Here is an 18,939-nt window from a genome sequence, read left to right as displayed (position 1 = left end):
TTACACAATACATGTTATCTAGCTAGCTATCTCATGGTCTAGCTAGTTAGCAACATTAGCCTGGCTAGATGGCAACATCAGCCGTCTATCTAGCCATTTAAATGCATGACAAATTCATAAAAACTAGTTTAGCTTTCTTTGGCTTTTATAAACCACCAGTCTAGCTTACTAGTTAACTAGCTAGCTAACTTAGATGGTGAAGCTAGGCATTCTTGATAATGTTTGTGTCTGTTGGGTAGTTAGCCTACTTCAAGTACTACTTGACCTGTAGCTAGCTGTTTCAGAGATTGACTGCGTAGCATCCTCTCTGGAGTCAAAAGTGTGGTTATTTTACTGCAGGAAGACATTAATCTGTTTGCTGTTACAATCTGGCCAGCAGATCATAAGTATAGCCAGTGGGCAATAGTGATGGGTGAAAACATCTATACAGATACATAGCGCAATATTTTCTTTGGACGATATTATATTGATACTCTGACTCCATGTATCGATTTGTAAAAAATGTATCAAGTATATATATTTGTTTTGCTAGATGGCGTTAGCTACCGCTAGTCAGCTTTACCAACACCAAAACTCAAGTATTTTTCAACCTATAGCTCGTTCTCCATCTACTTTTTAAAATAGTGAGCCAACATATTTTCATCACTTTTATTTCCATGATCAAAACACATTTTCTGATGCTCTCTCGTCTCTCTGCAGGAGACATATAAGGAGTAATATGTTTATGTACATCAAATAGCAATAACATCACAATATCGAATCGCAATACACATAGTGAATGAGCAGCATTAGGTCTGAATTGATGAGAAAAAACTCTTTGGGACAAAACAGAAGGAGATATTTTCTGGAATTGTATTTCATGGCATCAATAACATCAGCCTGCCCCTTTATCACCACGAGATCCTAATCAAACGATCAGATATTCCTGTTTCTAACGAAGACAACGATTCTACAGACTTTGAACAGCAGACCTGTGAATGTCCTACAATACTCTGTACTGCTTGATAAGTACCTCATCATTCAAATCAAACTTTATTTACATACAATGTTTTCAACATTAAAATTGATCACAGATCTATTTATCAGTTTCTGCAAGGTTAGGTTCTGCTTGAGACCGACACTTCTCCTGTGTGAGTCCGTATATGTGCAGTTAGGTGCTCCTTGCGAATGAATCCTTTACCACAGTAATCACAGCTAAATGGTTTCTCTCCTGTGTGAGTCAGGATATGTCTCCTTAGGTCCCCTTTCTGATTGAAGCTTTTACAGCAAAAATTACAACTGAATGGTTTCTCTCCTGTGTGAGTCAGTATATGTCTCCTTAGGTCCCCCTTCTGAATAAAGCTTTTCCCACAGTCACCACAGCTAAATGGTTTCTCTCCTGTGTGAATCCTCATGTGCATGGACAGATTTCCTTTTTGTTTGAAGGTCTTGCCACAAAAGGGGCAGGTGCAGAGTTCCCCCATTGGTGGATTAAGATCCAATTGTGGGTTGGGATCCAATTGTGGGCTGCTATCAAGTCCTACTGGGTCGCTGCATATGGCTGAACTGTGGCTGTAAGCAATGTTCTGATTATCTGGAGGGCCACAAGGAATTTTGAAACCTTTTAGGTGGGTCACAGTGCCAAAAGGTTCAGTATCTACTGGTTTAGAGTCTCTGTCTCTGTTCTCCACAGTCTGGGTTTGGGGAAGAGTCAAGGACTGAAGTGGGTCCTCCAGATCACATTCCCTTTTCACAAAGGATGGAGTGAAATTAAACTCTATGATATCAGCCTCCAGCCCTTGAAGCTGCTCTTCCTCCTGACTGGTCCTGACTTCCTCCTGTTCCTCTTTAATCTGTGTGGTCTCTGGGTCCTTCTGTCCCAGCCTGGGACTCCACTCCTGCTCACAGTGCTGCTGTTCAGGGGGAACCTCCTCTTCAGAGTCAGCGAGAGAGACTTGCAGGGAGTCTGGAGAGGAAGAGAGGAGGTGCAGACACTTGAATCATACATTTGAATGATAGATTTCTACGATCTAAACAGCCTTTAGACAGAGACTGTATCTCTTTAGATGTGCCCTGAGTTCAGGCAGCTAGGGCCCGTTTCTAGACAGACATTGTATCTCAGTCTAGCAGTATAAAACTAACCCACTGTGTGAAGTATATACCGCCTGTGCCCTTTTGGCAATGCTTTTCCCACATTGGAGGGTATATCAGTGGTCAGTGGACAGTTCTGATAATAATAATGCTTAGTTTGCATTGCCGATTGGTGCCAAGGAAATTATTCAATCCAATTACTCGATGCCACCACCCCCCCTCCAATTCAAAACCACACACACACACACACACACACACACACACACACACACACACACACACACACACACACACACACACACACACACACACACACACACACACACACACACACACACACAGTACCAGTCAAAAGTTTGGACACACCTACTCATTCAAAGTTGAAATGGTATTTTTTACTATTTTCTAGATTGTAGAGTAATAGTCAAGACATCAAAACTATGAAATAACACATATGGAATAATGTAGTAACCAAAAAATGTGTTAAACAAATCAAAATATATTTTCGATTTTTAAAAGTAGCCACCCTTTTCCTTGATGACAGCTTTGCACACTCTTGGCATTCTCTCAACCAGCTTCATGAGGTAGTCACCTGGAATACATTTCAAATAACAGGTGTGCCTTGTTAAAAGTGTATTTGTGGAATTTATTTCCTGACTAATGCGTTTGAGCCAATCAGTTGTGTTGTGACAAGATAGGGGTGGTAAACAGAAGATGGCCCTATTTGGTAAAAGACCAAGTCCATATTGTGGCAAGAACAGCTCAAATAACCAAAGATCTATTTTGTATTTTCCTAGGATATGAAGCCCATGTCGGGACTTGCCAGACAGTGAAGCTAAAGTGAGTGACTCGTCAGTGTAGCCTAGCGAATCGCATCGTTGAGAGAGATGTTAATTTGTCTCCCTAATTTGCCTTTTGGAGTGTTTTTTTCCCATGTCCAGATGTCATTAGTCACTGCGCTCTGTAGAGTTGCTATTTTCTCAAGTTTTCTCATGTCAATTAACTCGTGACATTCCTGCATTACATATTATATTAATTTAACCAACAAATACGATAGTGAGTTTAACAAAGCTTAAAGGGTACACGACTGTGTACATATCTGGCTGTGTTGGCAAAATCACTACATATCCCAACGAGCCGGTGGATCTCAAAACTAAACTTGGATCCGCGTTAAGTAGCAATTATGATATCCTTCGCCACCGCTGTCTTACGACAGATATCTCAAACCAGTCGTGACTATTCAACAAAACAAAACATAGTTTTCAAGTTTCTTTTCAGCGAATGTCTTATTGTATAACTAGCAAATTAGTTTTGAAGTTGAGGGTGCAGTATTTATGAAGCTTGGCAATGAGGACGAAAACTAGCATAGTTCAGCTAGCCAGCTAGTTTAGCCAGGGAAACCCAGGGAAAACAACCTTGGGACAGGATATAGCTGGGCGCACAAGTGCACGAGACTAATTCAGGAGAGATTGTAGTTTTTGTGCCCTGATATCAGGAGCTGGCGTTGAAATGTTAAATAAAAAAATGAATAGACAAACAAATAAATCAGATTACTTATATTTAAGGAGAGAAAATAGATATTAGAGGTCGACCGATTAATCGGAAATTCATAACAATCGCTAATCTGCATTTTTGGACACCGATTATGGCCGATTACATTGCACTACAAGAGGAGACTGTGTGGCAGGCTGACTACCTGTTATGTGAGTGCAGCAAGGAGCCAAGGTGCTAGCTAGCATTAAACGTATCTTATAAAAAAACAATAAATCTTAACATAATCACTAGTTAACTACACATGGTTGATGATATTACTAGTTTATCTAGCTTGTCCTGCGTTGCATATAATCGATGCGGTGCCTGTTAATTTATCACTGAATCTCAGCCTACTTCCCCAAACATATGATTTAACAAGCGCATTCGTGAAAAAAGCACTGTCGTTGCACCAATGTACCTAACCATAAACATCAACGCCTTTCTTAAAATCAATTCTCAAGTATATATTTTTTAAACCTGCATATTTAGATAATATTGCCTGCTAACATGATTTTATTTTAACTAGGGAAATTGTGTCACCACTCTTGCGTTCTGTGCAACAGAGTCAGGGTATATGCAGCAGTTTGGGCCGCCTGGCTAGTTGCGAACTGTGTGAAGACCCTTTCTTCCTAACAAAGACAGCCAACGGGGGATGATTTAACAAAAGTGCATTTGCAAAAAAAGCACAATCGTTACACGACTGTACCTAACCATAAACATCAACGCCTTTCTTAAAATCAATACACAGAAGTATACATTTTTTAAACCTGCATATTTAGTTAAAAGAAATTCACGTTAGCAGGCAATATTAAACTAGGGGAATTGTGTCACTTCTCTTGCGTTCATCGCACGCAGAGTCAGGGTATATACAACAGTTTGGGCTGCCTGACTCGTTGCGAACCAATTTGACAGAATTTTACGTAATTATGACATAACATTGAAGGTTGTGCAATGTAACAGCAATATTTAGACTTAGGGTTGCCACCCGTTAGATAAAATACGTAACGGTTCAGTATTTCACTGAAAGAATAAACATTTTGTTTTTTCGAAATGATAGTTTCCGGATTTGACCATATTAATGACCTAAGGCTCGTATTTCTGTGTGTTATTATATTATAATTAAGTCAATGATTTGATAGAGCAGTCTGACTGAGCGGTGGTAGGCAGCAGCAGGCTCGTAAGCATTCATTCAAACAGCACTTTCCTGCGTTTGCCAGCAGCTCTTAGCAATGCTTCAAGCATTGCGCTGTTTATGACTTCAAGCCTATCAACTCCCGAGATTAGGCTGGCAATACTAATGTACCTATTACAACATCCAATAGTCAAAGGTATATGAAATAAAAATGGTATAGAGAGAAATAGTCCTATAATAACTACAACCTAAAACGTCTTACCTGGGAATATTGAAGACTCATGTTAAAAGGAACCACCAGCTTTCATATGTTATCATGTTCTGAGCAAGGAACTTAAACGTTTGCTTTTTTACATGGCTCATATTGCACTTTTACTTTCTTCTCCAACACTTTGTTTTGCATTATTTAAACCAAATTGAACATGTTTCATAATTGATTTGAGTCTAAATTGATTTTATTGATGTATTATATTAAGTTAAAATAAGTGTTCATTCAGTATTGTTGTAATTGTCATTATTACAAATATATATAAAAATCGGCCGATTAATCGGTATTGGCTTTTTTGGTCCTCCAATTATCGGTATTGGCGGTAAAAGAATAATAATCGGTCGACCTCTAATAGATATACAATCCCGAAATCAGCTGTAACTGTCAATAAATTGTCAAACAAAGCTTAAAACGGTGTTTGGATGACCCCTGAATATGAATGGTGAAGTCGCTTCCGGACACGAGACTCCTCCTCCTCACCACTATTAGCAACTACTTCAACTATCAATAAGGCAGAGCTACCTCACAAACTATCTCTATCCCTCTCGTCGTTGTGTTGTGTAGACTACATTTCTCTCTCATGCGGTTTCATATGATCTGTGGGTTTATCCGCCTCTATCTCTGGCCGGAAAGAACAGGCACAATGGATTATGGTCATTGTAGTTAATTACCACATTTCTGCACTGAGCCTAGGTCAGAGATGAAGAGGCGAAGTGAGAGGGTTTACTCCGCCCAAAATTTGGCCACAAACATAAGAACACGAAGTGAGGAATTTTTGTTTTGAGGTCAATGAGTGTCGAATTTGGTCAACTACAGATTGAATTGCTATTTTGATACGTGACTTTTATTTGATCTAATAGAAGTTTTGTCATGGTTATGTTACAAATGCAATAATATAAGTGGACGGGCCTCCCAGGTAGCGCACTGTGCCACCAGAGATTCTGGGTTCGAGTCCAGGCTCTGTCGCAGCCGGCCACGACCGGGAGACCCATGGGGCGGCGCACAATTGGACCAGCGTCGTCCGGGTTAGGGGAGGGTTTGGCCGGCAGGGATATCCTTGTCTCATCGCGCACTAGCAACTCCTGTGGTGGGCATGTCGCAGTGTACGGTGTTTCCTCCGACACATTGGTGCGACTGGCTTCCAGGTTGGATGGGCATTGTGTCAAGAAGCAGTGCGGCTTGGTTGGGTTGTGTTTCGGAGGACGCACGGCTCTCGACCTCCGCCTCTCCCGAGTCCATACAGGAGTTGCAGCGATGAGACAAGACTGTAACTACTGTAGGAGTAAGTGACATATGTAGGTAGATATCACACTATTAAACAATAGATAGGTAAATAGTATAAGAAGGCAGATGTGAGTGTGTTTGCCATTCTGGTAAATACAGGAAACCAAAGATTAGCAGATGATGTAGTAGTAACATAAAATACATGGATAACATATAAATATTAAAGATAGCTGAACATTAAAGTAACAAACCACATGGTAACATAGATCATGAGACCGTGGTAATGGAAATCTACTAAGGGACGTTCTGACCCTCTGACCCTTGTAGATTCTCCATTATGCTGTCAGACAGATAGGCGCTTAAAGAAATTGGACACTAGACACACAGTCTGCTGATTCTTTAAAGAGATACACATGTCAGAGAAATATGTGTTTAGGGCACTTAGACCCACTAGAAATATAGTCTACTCATTCCACTAGAAAAGCATACATACCAGAGAAATATGCCTGAGATGGCTGGACACTAATGAACAAGAAACACATAGTCTGCTGATTCCATTTGAGTGAAACTGACCAGACACATAGACGCCTATAAGCAATTGGATGCCCTAGAGAGGGGGGGGGGGGCACAAAGAGTGCATTGATTTAGTGGTAAAGGGAGGGTCCGGCCACCATTATAAACTGATTGAAGGCAGATGGTGGGGAATGACGTCATAGGGGACGGACAATACTATGTGGGTATAAATATAAAGGACTGGACTTCTGAGGGGGGGGTTCCGCGGTGGGGGTTCCGCGGACATTCCAGATGGCTGTACAATTGTAATAAAGAGCATGATTGAATTTACAAGTTCTGATAAAGCGTTATATTTCTGAGATGATTTTCCACGACATATTTTGGCGAGCTAGCCAGGAGCTGATAGGGACTGGGACGTTCTTGGCTGATGATGGGTTCTTTGGACAATCTAACAAACAAGGGTGGCCGCCCAACTAGACGGTAAGCAAGTTCTTACAATGGTTGAAATGTTTGTGTAAGATTGCTTCAGAGATACTGTCTCAGCGAGAGGAGCGCCACGTAAGTCTCTCTTTCAAATTTCCTAAAATGAAACCAGTAAATACAAAAGAACTTTTAAATTCAATGAATTTGCATGTATGTGTAATTTGGGGAATTGTATTAAATATAAATGCATGTGCATGTATAGAGAATGAGTGAATAGGCGATGTGAACTTTGCTTGTGTTGGGTGTTTAGTGGAGCATGCGCTCGTTCTGATTAGACCGTTCGAATGTGTAGCTTAAATGATGTGCTTGTTTGTGCCATCTGGCTGAGATGGCTGGCTATAATGTGGGACAGCCCATACGGTAAAAACAGATAATGTAGGTATAAAATCCTGTGATACCTCTTCAATAAAATTAGTAGAAGGAATGCTTGGACAGGTTACTTATGAATAACGGCTCTAAAGATAACAGAGAACTGCATGAATAAGTAGTTAGAAAGCCACGATACCGCTCGTTAAAAAAGGAACATTTTTAAAGAGGTCTGATTGGGTGGATATTTAGTAAATAAATACTTCATGGATACCGCCCCAGAACGGGGGACTGAACGGATGAATATTTAGAAGGCAGGAAAAACGTTAGCCCGATTGTGCGGCGTTCAACTGCAAAAGTAGCTTATAAATATTAGGTTGTAGGAAAACGTTAGCCCGATTGTGCGGCGTTCAACTGCAAAAGTAGCTTATAAATATTAGGTTGTAGGAAAACGTTAGCCCGATTGTGCGGCGTTCAACTGCAAAAGTAGCTTATAAATATTAGGTTGTAGGAAAAACGTTTGCCCGATTGTGCGGCGTTCAACTGCAAAAGTAGTTTATACGGTCGAAACATAAATCAGTAGTTAAATAAATATTTCATGGTTAACGCTCTGAAAGGAGGACTGTACGGATGAATATTTAGGACGTTTGCCCGATTGTGCGGCGTTCAAATGCAAAAGAAATCCTGCGAATAAAAAACCGCTCTGTCTAGCTAACAGGGTTTTGTAATTCAGTAGGTCACGCCATAATACTACTCTAATAAAAGAAGAAAAGATCAGTATTGGGGGTTGGGTAGGATATGAAGACAAGCTGATCCGATTAGACAGTAGTCTCTCGTCATATCGTAGAAATCCTATTAGCCTAGGCTTATGTTGAACAAAGGGATTAAGTCAATAAAGAAAGAACTGAGTTGTTTTGAGGTAAAAACAAAGGATGAATGATAATGTTGTAAGAAATGAGTAGATCTGTGTAGAGATAGAACATTAGGAAGAAAGAAAGGACAGGTTGGGTTGTGTGTGTGTGTGTGTGTCTGTGACCAACTGCTGGTAGGAAGAGGCATGCGCAAGCCTCTCTGATAGTTAACTGAGTGTAATTTGAGAAGGAGAGTGCAGTTAACTGCTATTAGGCAGATGGAATGAAATTAAGGAACATCGAAGTAAAATAAGTTATAATCAAGGATAAAAACACTGATGTGATAAAGTAATAAGCGACCATAGTAGAATACTAAAAAAGGTGTTAAAATAAATAACCATAAAGATAATAAAAGAGGATTAAACCAAATAGTGTGTAACAAGACAGAAAGTAGAATCGTCGATAAATTGAAATTGTACTATAAAGTTAAAAACGAATTTAGGTTAGTTAAGATAAATAGTGATAAATAGTGAAATTCAGGACAGATTAAGGATTCACGAACGGTGTAACAAAGGAAGAGGAAAAAAGAGGCCGTCGATCACTCTGTACCCACAGAGACTGCGGTCTAAAAATAGCCTGAAGGACAGAGACCAGAATATGAGAGGTTTGTTTCACTAAAACCGTGAATCGGGAATTAAACAGTAAAATGGGATAAAAGACAATGAAATAATAAGAATATAGATAAGAGGTAAGAAAGTATAGACAAAATAAATTTAATAAAGGTAAAAGTAAGACGTTAGATAGAGATCTTAACGGAGCGGGCAGTGGACTGGTGTGACTCAGTTGGTAGAGCATGGTGCTTGCAACACCAGGGTTGAGGGTTAAATTCCCATGGGGGACCAGGATGAATATGTATGAACTTTCCAATTTGTAAGTCGCTCTGGATAAGAGCATTTGCTAAATGACTTAAATGTAATGTAAATGTAATCATAAAATTGATTAGAATTATAAAATGAATAAATAATAATATCTGTAATGGGAAAAACACAGTGATATTTGAAGTATTGTATTAGAATAAGACATTAAGTCATCTGTAGTATTCAGAAATAATGTCTGTACTATATAGAGCTTGGTTTGAGAAGAGAAATTAAGTGATGGGACAAATGCATTTTTAATTGGAAAGGGGATTCGCTCTACCTTGGAAAAATAGTAAATAAAAGGTGTATAATACATGGGAGTATTTAGAAAAAATAAATAAATAATTAGTGGCATGACAACGAAATGACTGTTTCCATAGAATAGGGAGAGAAGGACACTATTACCTGATGAACAGGATAAATAGGACAAGGGAATTAAACAGTCACATGGGACCAAAATGTGAAGCTCGATTTGCAGGCGTTCTGATGTCAACATTCTATCATCAGAAAATACATTGCGATGGGGTTGTGTGTGTGGTTCCTCTAATCCTCGCAGACGTGCGGGTGATTGGCAGAACTATTGACAAGATCTAAGAACCAATAAGAAAATAGCTCTCTGTTCTGGATATAGGTATATTGGTTATGGGAAAATTAGTGTAATGTGACATTAGAACTTAGTGCGGTAGCAGGAAATGCCGTTATACAAGAGTTTATATCCTTGTCAAAATAACAGACAACTAATTGGTTTGAGGTTAGTGAGAATGGAATTTTTACTTGGCGGTGTGTAGTCTCTGAGGGAACAATGAGTGTTTCATAGAGATTGCAGTTTATATGTGGTCAAGAAGAAGTATTAGATCACGTTTGACTTGACATCTAGTAAAGTAACGATGGAATATTAATTGTTAGACATTATATACCACAATTCTCTGGAACTGTTAAAGACGCTTTAGAATAAAATCTATGGATAAGTAAAATTATTGGTTTGCTGACTAAAAGGTAACATTGTGAATATTAACGATATGTACACTTTCTTTTCCAGAAAGAATAAGGGAAAAAAAAGGGTTTTCAATCTTCTCTGGTCAACAATGTCATTGGAGACTAATTAACTGCTTTCCACAGTAATTAAAGTCAGCCGCTTTAAAAATAAAAATATCTGGATAAGGCTAAAACATGGAGTTCTGGATGAGTGAGTCCAGTTCGTTTGCTATTATTAGCTTATGGTTCACTAGTGAGTACACCATGTACTGGGAATGAATATGCATTAGTAGATATATTGGAAGGGTTTTTTCCAATTCAGTTTCAAATTGGGTATGCAAAAGGATGAACATGTTTTTGAAAAATGTATTTAAGTTGTTCCTAAAGAAAGGGGGAGTGGAAACATATTAATGGTGTCAAAATGCCCTGAATCCTAGGAATTTCCTGTGAAAGACTGATCACCTTTTACTAGAAATTGTTGGAACAGGTGGGATTTACTTATAAAATGTTTAAGACACCAGACTCTATTCAAACTGTATAATTACTTTGAAAATCTATTATGTCTCTGGGAAAATTATGAAGAGTTGTACCCTTAAATTGAATAAGTTATTCGAATAGGTTTATTTTAATTTTTATTTTTGATATAACATGGGTTCATAGGTAAAACTATCAGTTCCTTGGGGTTATGGTCTTTGGGGAAATACACAAATGTGTTTTGTTCATTATGCATATAAAAAGTGTTGAAAGTTATTCCAACGGGTTTATTGGAGTGTGGGTTTGTGAGGGTTTTTGTTGATAAATACATCATCTGTAATTCATCTGAGAGAACACTGGTGGAATAAGGGAGTTATCATAAGAAGGTGACGTCAGAATGCTTTAAGGCATGGGAGAGAATATTACCACAAGTGGGTGTGGAGATCAAACCCACCCTAACCGACTGAACAGTGAGGGACAACTGTGTCTGATGACCTGTGAACTGTATCTAAAAAAGACATGCTGAAATGACATTATATTTGTTGGGAGAATAATGACTTAAAGTTATTGGGGTACTGATTTTTTATTATCAGGCCATTCATGAGAGAAACTGAGACAAAAGGGCTATTGGAAAATAGATAATACTGGTATTTAAAGTGTTTAGTATAAATGTTCATTATTAAAGGGATGTTGTGTATTGAATAGATAAGGTCAAATTTGAGTTAAAGTAAACACTAAGGACTGTTATCCTGAATATTGGGTTGGAAAATGTATTTAAGAAATAACTGTTTAGTTATTTAGATATAGAACTGTTTAAATTTAATAGGCCTAGGGAAGCTCTGGAAACTAATCCTGAGACAAGGTGGTTGACAAAACTTACAGAATATTAGATTAAAGGTTTTTTATTTTTTGTTTTATAATGTCATTGGAATTGGAATGATAAAATCTAATGTTTAATTGAATAAAAATATAGTATGTTGTGCGATGATACCCAAGAATGAAGAAGAAAGAGACCAATAATAACAGGGGCATAGAATGAAACAGATGGACGTTTTTCTCCAGGTTTAATTACATTACGAATAGTGGAAATTTATTGCAAATGTGTAATTATTATAAAAAAATTATTATTATTATTATTTTTTTTTTTTTTTCTCTTTTTCTCGTTTGGTCAATTTCTTTTTGTTTTGAGGAACATAAGGTTGTGTATATGTTCCTGAGGAGGGACTGATTGATATAAATGATATATAAATTGACTTAAGGATGTATTAAACAATGGCTGCTATGGGTTAGGGGACTCATAAATGAAGGTAATGGTAGTGAAGGGGTGTTATTTGTAGAAACTATGTATAATAATAGAGATAATTCACAGAAAAGGAAAGACAGCTGACTGTGTAAAATATAGGGAAAATTCTAAAGTAAATAGAACAATTCACATATCTAAAGATATGGTAAAAAGAATAAGTGGTGGCATTTTGAACACTAGAGCAAAAGTTTAAGAAACTTATGACTTAGTTTTGTGAGGATTGGATATTCTTCCAACTGGAAGACACTTGACTGAGTACATGTTATTTTACAGCAGTTGCCGTAGGGACCATCATTTAACTATCATTATGAATATTTCTGTGGCAGGAGGCCAGGTATTTGAGGCAGAATGGTTACATAGGGCTGTTATTAAAAATTAAGATTTAGTGATCTTGCTAATGTTGTCAGGAAATAACCCATGTGTAAGTGTGTATGTCCTCAGGAAAAAACAGCCAGAAATGGAAGGGCTTGGGCTGCATTCTGGAGACTGAGTGTACATCAAGATACACCAGGCTGGTGGTATACTTCTTACAACACTGTAGTGGTAAAGTTCTTCTTGTCTCTCTTTGGTGGGTGCATAAGTCTCACGAGAAGTAAGGTCCAGCTGAATAATGGGTGAGCTTGAAAACACCATGACAGAGGATGTGGAATCAGAGAGAGAAAGAGAGAGAGACTAGATTCCACTATAGACATACTGGGTTGAGTTTGGAGGCTACTTGTTTTATTTTTAATACATCATGTGAAAGAGAATGGATGATAGGATATTATACTCTAAACAAACATGTTAAAGGGATTGATATGAAAGCATATACAGTGTTGAATTAATTCAAGAAGAGAGAATGTTAATTGTAGGTTATGCACATGATTATCAGTTGAAATGGAGTAGATGGGAAACTAAGTAAAAATGACATGATTTGGGAACACCTCTCAGAACCTGGGGCCGAAAGGGGAAGACTGGGTGGAAGCATGAGGAAGCTTTTTAGGGCTTTTATTTTTGTGGAGTCCAGCAGAAAAGTATCCTGGAGGCATAGAGTCAGGTAAAGAGAGAGTGGGAATTGTCATGGTCTCAGATTTCAGTTTGCATGAATATATTTATGCATAACACATAACATTGTCAATGCTGTTATGTTTTGTCTGTTGTTTTCCAAGTCTTATGTTTAGGAAACCAGAAGGAGAGGGGTTCGCCAGCTTCAGCTGGAATGTCTGTTTGTTGTGTGATGAGTGATGGAAGTAAGAGGATGTATGGTGCAATCATAGAACAGAGGCCATAAGTCTCTAAGTATGAATGCTTCACAGAAAGTAGGCAGAAACCTGAACCAGGATGAGAGATTCTGCGTCTGATGATCCAAGGGGACCAGAAGGACCTCTCCCAGTGATACCAGGAGATCTAGTCCACGTTGGAGGGATCCGGAGGAAGTGGGATCAACCGAGGAGAGATGGACCCTATGAGGTGGCCAAAGCAACAAGAACGGCCGTCCAAGTGAAAAGAAGCCAGACGTGGTACCATCTGAACCACTGCACATGAGTCCCAACAGAGAGAAGGATACAACCACATAGAGATGAGGACACAGAGGATGCTGATTCACCAGGAGGGAGCCTGGAGGGAGCAGGAGCAGCGGAAACGATTGAGACGCAAGGGAGGAGCCAAGAAAACAGTAAATCAAGTGAAAGCCAAAATATGACACGTGCACCGACTAATGCACCCAGAAGAGGAGAAGAGGCCTCACAAGGAACAGAATAAGAACGTTTCTTTCCTAAAATTGAAAGCCTTCCAGATGGAAGCTAAGTCCGGCCTGAGGAGGGAGCCTCAGGTGAAGAAAGAGGAGGAAAAGTCCGGCAAGCTGAAGAAAATGGGGATTACCCACAATTGACTTTTAAACTTTTGAATGGCCTCCTTTACAGACAATTGATGTTAGAACAACAAAAGAATAATGACATTGACATAACAGAAGTAACAGTGAATGCTAGTATAGAAACAACAGACTAATGCACAATCAAGATGTATTGTGGGAGCAGGAAGAGAAGAATGGAATCAGCCAAACAATCCAAAAAGACTGACAAGGTTAGAATCTATGTTCCACCTCAATTTATAACAGAAGTAGGAGAACTGAAGTTTCTCAATCATAAGGATCAAACCCTTATCGGAGATTGCACTCTGTGGATGGACATATCACCAAACAAAGGGACAAGTCATTTGGGATCCGAAAGGATGTGACCTGACATTAATCAAAGAAAAAGACGAGAGGGTGCTCATCATGAATCAGATTGAACCAGTTGAAGGTGAAGAATTAATAGTTGAAATAACAAGAACAACAGTGACCGAAGGGAGTAGCACCACTGTCATTAAGGTTGATTCTACCCCTGCACATGAACAGGAAGAACCTGTGACAACAACAAGGGTGGCGGCTGCTGTGACGACCACAGTAGCTATCACTAGATGACATCGACTGCCCTTACCAAGCAGACCACCGTGCCACAAAGCAACCTGAGACATCAGTCAGGAGAGTTTTTACTGATATTTGAAACTTTCTGATAAACTCTAATGATCTACCTCAAGATAAGAACATTGAAAAAGCAACAGAATTAGATATATCAGAATCAGAACCACTCAAGGACACCACATGAGAAGAAGTAGTGAAGAAGGAGTGATACGAATGGGCTAAGTATATGGCAAACAGACACAGAATGGACAATTGTATTTTGTGAAGAAAATCACCTTTGTCTGATCTTTTAATAGTCTCTGAACCAGCATCATGTAAAAACTGTGTAAGTTGGGAAAAATGACTATTGTACCAATAGAAAGTATTCTTTCCCTTGTGTGACATAAAATGTAGGATTGTTCTGGTTAAGGACTAGGGGAAAAATTATGTTGAATGAGACCATGCTGGGAGACAATGATTGTGCTGCCTATAACATTAGAACTGAATTAAATGTACCTTAATTAGATAGAGGTACCGTGGTTAAAGGAAAATATGAATGTTGTTACAGACACCACACTGAAGGAATTGATGTAGGAAACACCACTGTACAATGTGATACTATTTTGGTATTAGAGAACGTGGGAGTTCGTAAAAGTAATGATAAAGGGTTGATTATGAATAGAAAAGGGTTGTGTAGTTACATAACTCAGGTTACGCCATCTCTTACTATGTTGAAAATTCAAGACAGAGGTATTGCTGATAGTTTCTGGATGTGTGGGAAAAACTAACTGTTGAATGTATTGTCTGATGGATGGATTGGTCCTTGTGCCTTAGTTAGAGCAATTAAATAGGTTACTATTATTGAATCACTCCATGATGACTATGTTAAACCTAGAGTTAAAAGGGTTTATGATAAGGATCCTGAGGTATACCTTAATGCAATTGGACTGCTTAGAGGTCTACCTAGGGATTTCAAGGCCAGAGATGAGGTTAAATCAGGATTTGAATCTATATTTCTGTGGATAATACCAAATAAGAACTTAAAGTGGGGATTCATGTTTGCTAGGATGACCATCATGTTGGGAGGAGGGTTGTTGGCTTTGGGTATTGCATTTTGTTGTGTTATACCCCTGGTAAAGTCAATTGTGGTTTAGACAACAGTTAAATAGATGTCTGTAAGGAGAGATGACCCTCCTGTGGTGATTGATCCTGTACCGGGAAGCCCAGGCAATTATACCAATAAGTATGGAAAGCCTTGCAATGCAGTTGGAGGACCTCTTGACTGCCCCTTTGGTAAACCTAACTGTCTCTATGAAGTGATTGGGGGGGTGGTCATGCGTGTCACGATTTTCGTAAGGATGGTTTCCATGTATATGTTAAATTACCCAGTTCAGATTAATGTTTACTCATACATGTCCACAAAAAGTGTAATTTGTGTCACAATTTCAAGTGGTGTACAAAAATTCATGAGGATGGTCATTATCATCACCTAGAACCTTTTTTCTGTCAAAGTGTCAAAGAAGAGATTGTCTTATATGTAAGGATGAGGACTGTGGTCTTATGTAAAGGGGTTTTAGCATATCTATTTTGCCTAATGCTTTGTGTTCTTTGTAACCTCAGGCAGGGATTCATACTACATGCTCATTGCTTCATCAAAATATAATGGTTGATTATTAGTATTTTTTATTTTAACTAGATCTTTCATTCCTATTTTATGTTATTAATTGGAGATGTTTGGTCTAGTTGGGTTTTGTAAGAATATTATGTTTCAATTGGATCTTTTCTTCCTGTCTGTGTTTATGTATTGGAGATGTTTGGTACAAGTGATTTGTAAGCTTTATTTTGATAATGTTTTAGTCAATTGTTGGTATTGATATCTACTCTCTATATGTCATTTTTAATATGGTTTTTGAGGTTATTTACCCTCAAGAGGAGGGATTATGTAGGAGTAAGTGACATATGTAGGTAGATATCACACTATTAAACAATAGATAGGTAAATAGTATAAGAAGGCAGATGTGAGTGTGTTTGCCATTCTGGTAAATACAGGAAACCAAAGATTAGCAGATGATGTAGTAGTAACATAAAATACATGGATAACATATAAATATTAAAGATAGCTGAACATTAAAGTAACAAACCACATGGTAACATAGATCATGAGACCGTGGTAATGGAAATCTACTAAGGGACGTTCTGACCCTCTGACCCTTGTAGATTCTCCATTATGCTGTCAGACAGATAGGCGCTTAAAGAAATTGGACACTAGACACACAGTCTGCTGATTCTTTAAAGAGATACACATGTCAGAGAAATATGTGTTTAGGGCACTTAGACCCACTAGAAATATAGTCTACTCATTCCACTAGAAAAGCATACATACCAGAGAAATATGCCTGAGATGGCTGGACACTAATGAACAAGAAACACATAGTCTGCTGATTCCATTTGAGTGAAACTGACCAGACACATAGACGCCTATAAGCAATTGGATGCCCTAGAGAGGGGGGGGGGGGCACAAAGAGTGCATTGATTTAGTGGTAAAGGGAGGGTCCGGCCACCATTATAAACTGATTGAAGGCAGATGGTGGGGAATGACGTCATAGGGGACGGACAATACTATGTGGGTATAAATATAAAGGACTGGACTTCTGAGGGGGGGGTTCCGCGGTGGGGGTTCCGCGGACATTCCAGATGGCTGTACAATTGTAATAAAGAGCATGATTGAATTTACAAGTTCTGATAAAGCGTTATATTTCTGAGATGATTTTCCACGACACTACCAATTGGATACCACAAAATTGGGGAGAAAAAGAAGAAGAAAGAAAAAAGAAGATATAAGTGGACGACAACTATAGAGATTCTAGCTAGAATGGTCTCGCCTCCTCCCGCCTGCCATCTTTGAGGCCACGTATTTCCATTGTTAGCGCATTCACTCGATTATTTTGTCAATATAATAGATCATCTTCGACTAGGTTGAACATTTGCCTAAGGAAAACTACAACTTCCAATCAGCTAAGCGTTCCACATAGGTCATGAATTAATTTCTCTACTGAATGATTTGATTTCTCTCTAGAGAAATGGCACGTTGAGCTCACTAAATGGAAATCAAGTTAATGAACCGTCAGTCAATTAGTTCAAGTAGTTTAATAACAACTACTTTAATTTATTTTTCAAAGAAAATGTTTGTTTTAATAAAATACATAATTTGGAGGACAAATCATTGTGGCAATTAATATCTTGCAGTAAACTGTAAATAAGTTCTCTTCTCAAGAGAAGATGTTTAAACATTAAAAAGGTGTCATGTTCTCCACTTAGAAGATTGTCTGGATCGTATAGGCCTAGATCATATCCAAAACAACTAAACAATACACTGAATTCCTAAATTTTCAGACAATTATATTGTAAAGTCTTTCTCAGAGAAGATGGAAACTCGATTCGCACTTCAGTTGCAAAGAAACAGTAAGGGGGCTGCAGCAACCCTACTTCGGCCGACCAGAGGCCACCAATATAAAGCTCATTCAGCAAAAATGTTGAACCGGGAAGGCTTGGCTGGTTCCTTTTTCTATTTGGCTGGCTAATCTACATACACTGAGTAGTATTTGGTGTTTTCACAGAATCCTAGTAATTACTACACGTGCTTAATTAAGTCCCTTTTTGTTGTTGTTGAGCCACAACTTTACGCTGTGCCCTTTTGAACTGGGCACCTGGCTCACGCCCGTGTGCCGAAAAGCCCCCCCCTCCCTCCCTCCCTTCCTTCGCGTGAACGGGCACGCACTCAATTCTTCATTGCTGCAACTTGCTTGCTAGGATTCTGGCAGTGGGGAGCTTTGGGCACAACACCGGGAGGCAGCCCAGTTCCAAATCGAATGCAATCAACTTTCAGCCGATGCAAACCACGCGTACACAGGCGTCCGGCGGGATTAATCGAACCCCCTCAATGCGTATCGCTCATTAGGGGACGAAGCAAGCTATCGGTAGATCCACATACGAACCTATTCTACATAGTTTTATGTCCGGTGTGATCCGCAGCAGGCTCCGTAGACGATTATTCTCCTCCTGGTACTCCACTAACATTTTCTCTACTTCCCCGAAAATCTCCACAGCAGCCGCCGTTAAACGATCATTTAAAAACACACTCAACAACTGTAGTTTATACATTTTCAGTCGAATGAGAGTTGGGTAGCCTAGTCAGATCTGTCAGTGGGTATTTCTTTACTCCAATTCTACTTCCGTGTTTTAGTCAAGGAATTTTAGAAAATCCGTTGTGCTATTGGCTGGCGAACCTGTAACCACATAACAGCGCCGCCAGCTGGATGGGAGTTTACTACTGTGGAAGGCAGCCTACATAATCAATGATTCATCAGGAGTCGACTGTTTATCATTACTCTACACAGCATTACATCAATAATCATGAATGAGCAGCATTATGTTAGAATTGATGAGAAATACTCTTGGACAAATGCAAGGA

At 38.9% G+C, this 18,939-nt stretch overlaps 1 protein-coding gene across 3 annotated transcripts; it reads right to left on the bottom strand.

Annotated features, from left to right (window-relative positions):
* Nucleotides 1–634: 634 nt before the first annotated feature.
* On the bottom strand, nt 635–18,733 carry LOC129835768 (chorion transcription factor Cf2-like). Of its 3 annotated transcripts, none has more exons than XM_055901546.1 (3): nt 18,464–18,733; nt 2,597–2,662; nt 635–1,945 (listed from the first exon to the last, which is right to left on the bottom strand). In XM_055901546.1, exons 1-3 carry the CDS (start codon nt 18,627–18,629, stop codon nt 1,098–1,100), a joined length of 1,080 nt encoding a protein of 359 aa, XP_055757521.1. In that variant the 5' UTR covers nt 18,630–18,733; the 3' UTR covers nt 635–1,097. The 3 variants fall into 3 exon arrangements, with proteins under 3 accessions (XP_055757521.1, XP_055757523.1, XP_055757522.1); XM_055901548.1 differs by having other exon boundaries at nt 2,597–6,274; nt 18,464–18,552; XM_055901547.1 differs by lacking the exon at nt 2,597–2,662 and having other exon boundaries at nt 18,464–18,732.
* Nucleotides 18,734–18,939: the final 206 nt, after the last annotated feature.

This window comes from Salvelinus fontinalis, chromosome 36 (assembly GCF_029448725.1).
Source record: "Salvelinus fontinalis isolate EN_2023a chromosome 36, ASM2944872v1, whole genome shotgun sequence".
In the NCBI taxonomy this organism is placed as follows: domain Eukaryota; kingdom Metazoa; phylum Chordata; class Actinopteri; order Salmoniformes; family Salmonidae; genus Salvelinus; species Salvelinus fontinalis.
Note: the sequence above shows the minus strand (reverse complement) of the source record. Positions and strands in the feature narration are given on the sequence as shown.

Excerpts from the sequence above, each read along its gene's own strand:
- LOC129835768 (XM_055901546.1), bottom strand. The coding sequence starts at position 18,629 with ATGTATAAACTACAGTTGTTGAGTGTGTTTTTAAATGATCGTTTAACG. Across the intron at positions 2,663-18,463 it reads CATAAAACTATGTAGAATAG|GTGACTACCTCATGAAGCTG; the intron begins GTTCGTATGTGG and ends AATGTATTCCAG. Across the intron at positions 1,946-2,596 it reads AGCTGTCATCAAGGAAAAGG|ACTCCCTGCAAGTCTCTCTC; the intron begins GTGGCTACTTTT and ends CTTCCTCTCCAG.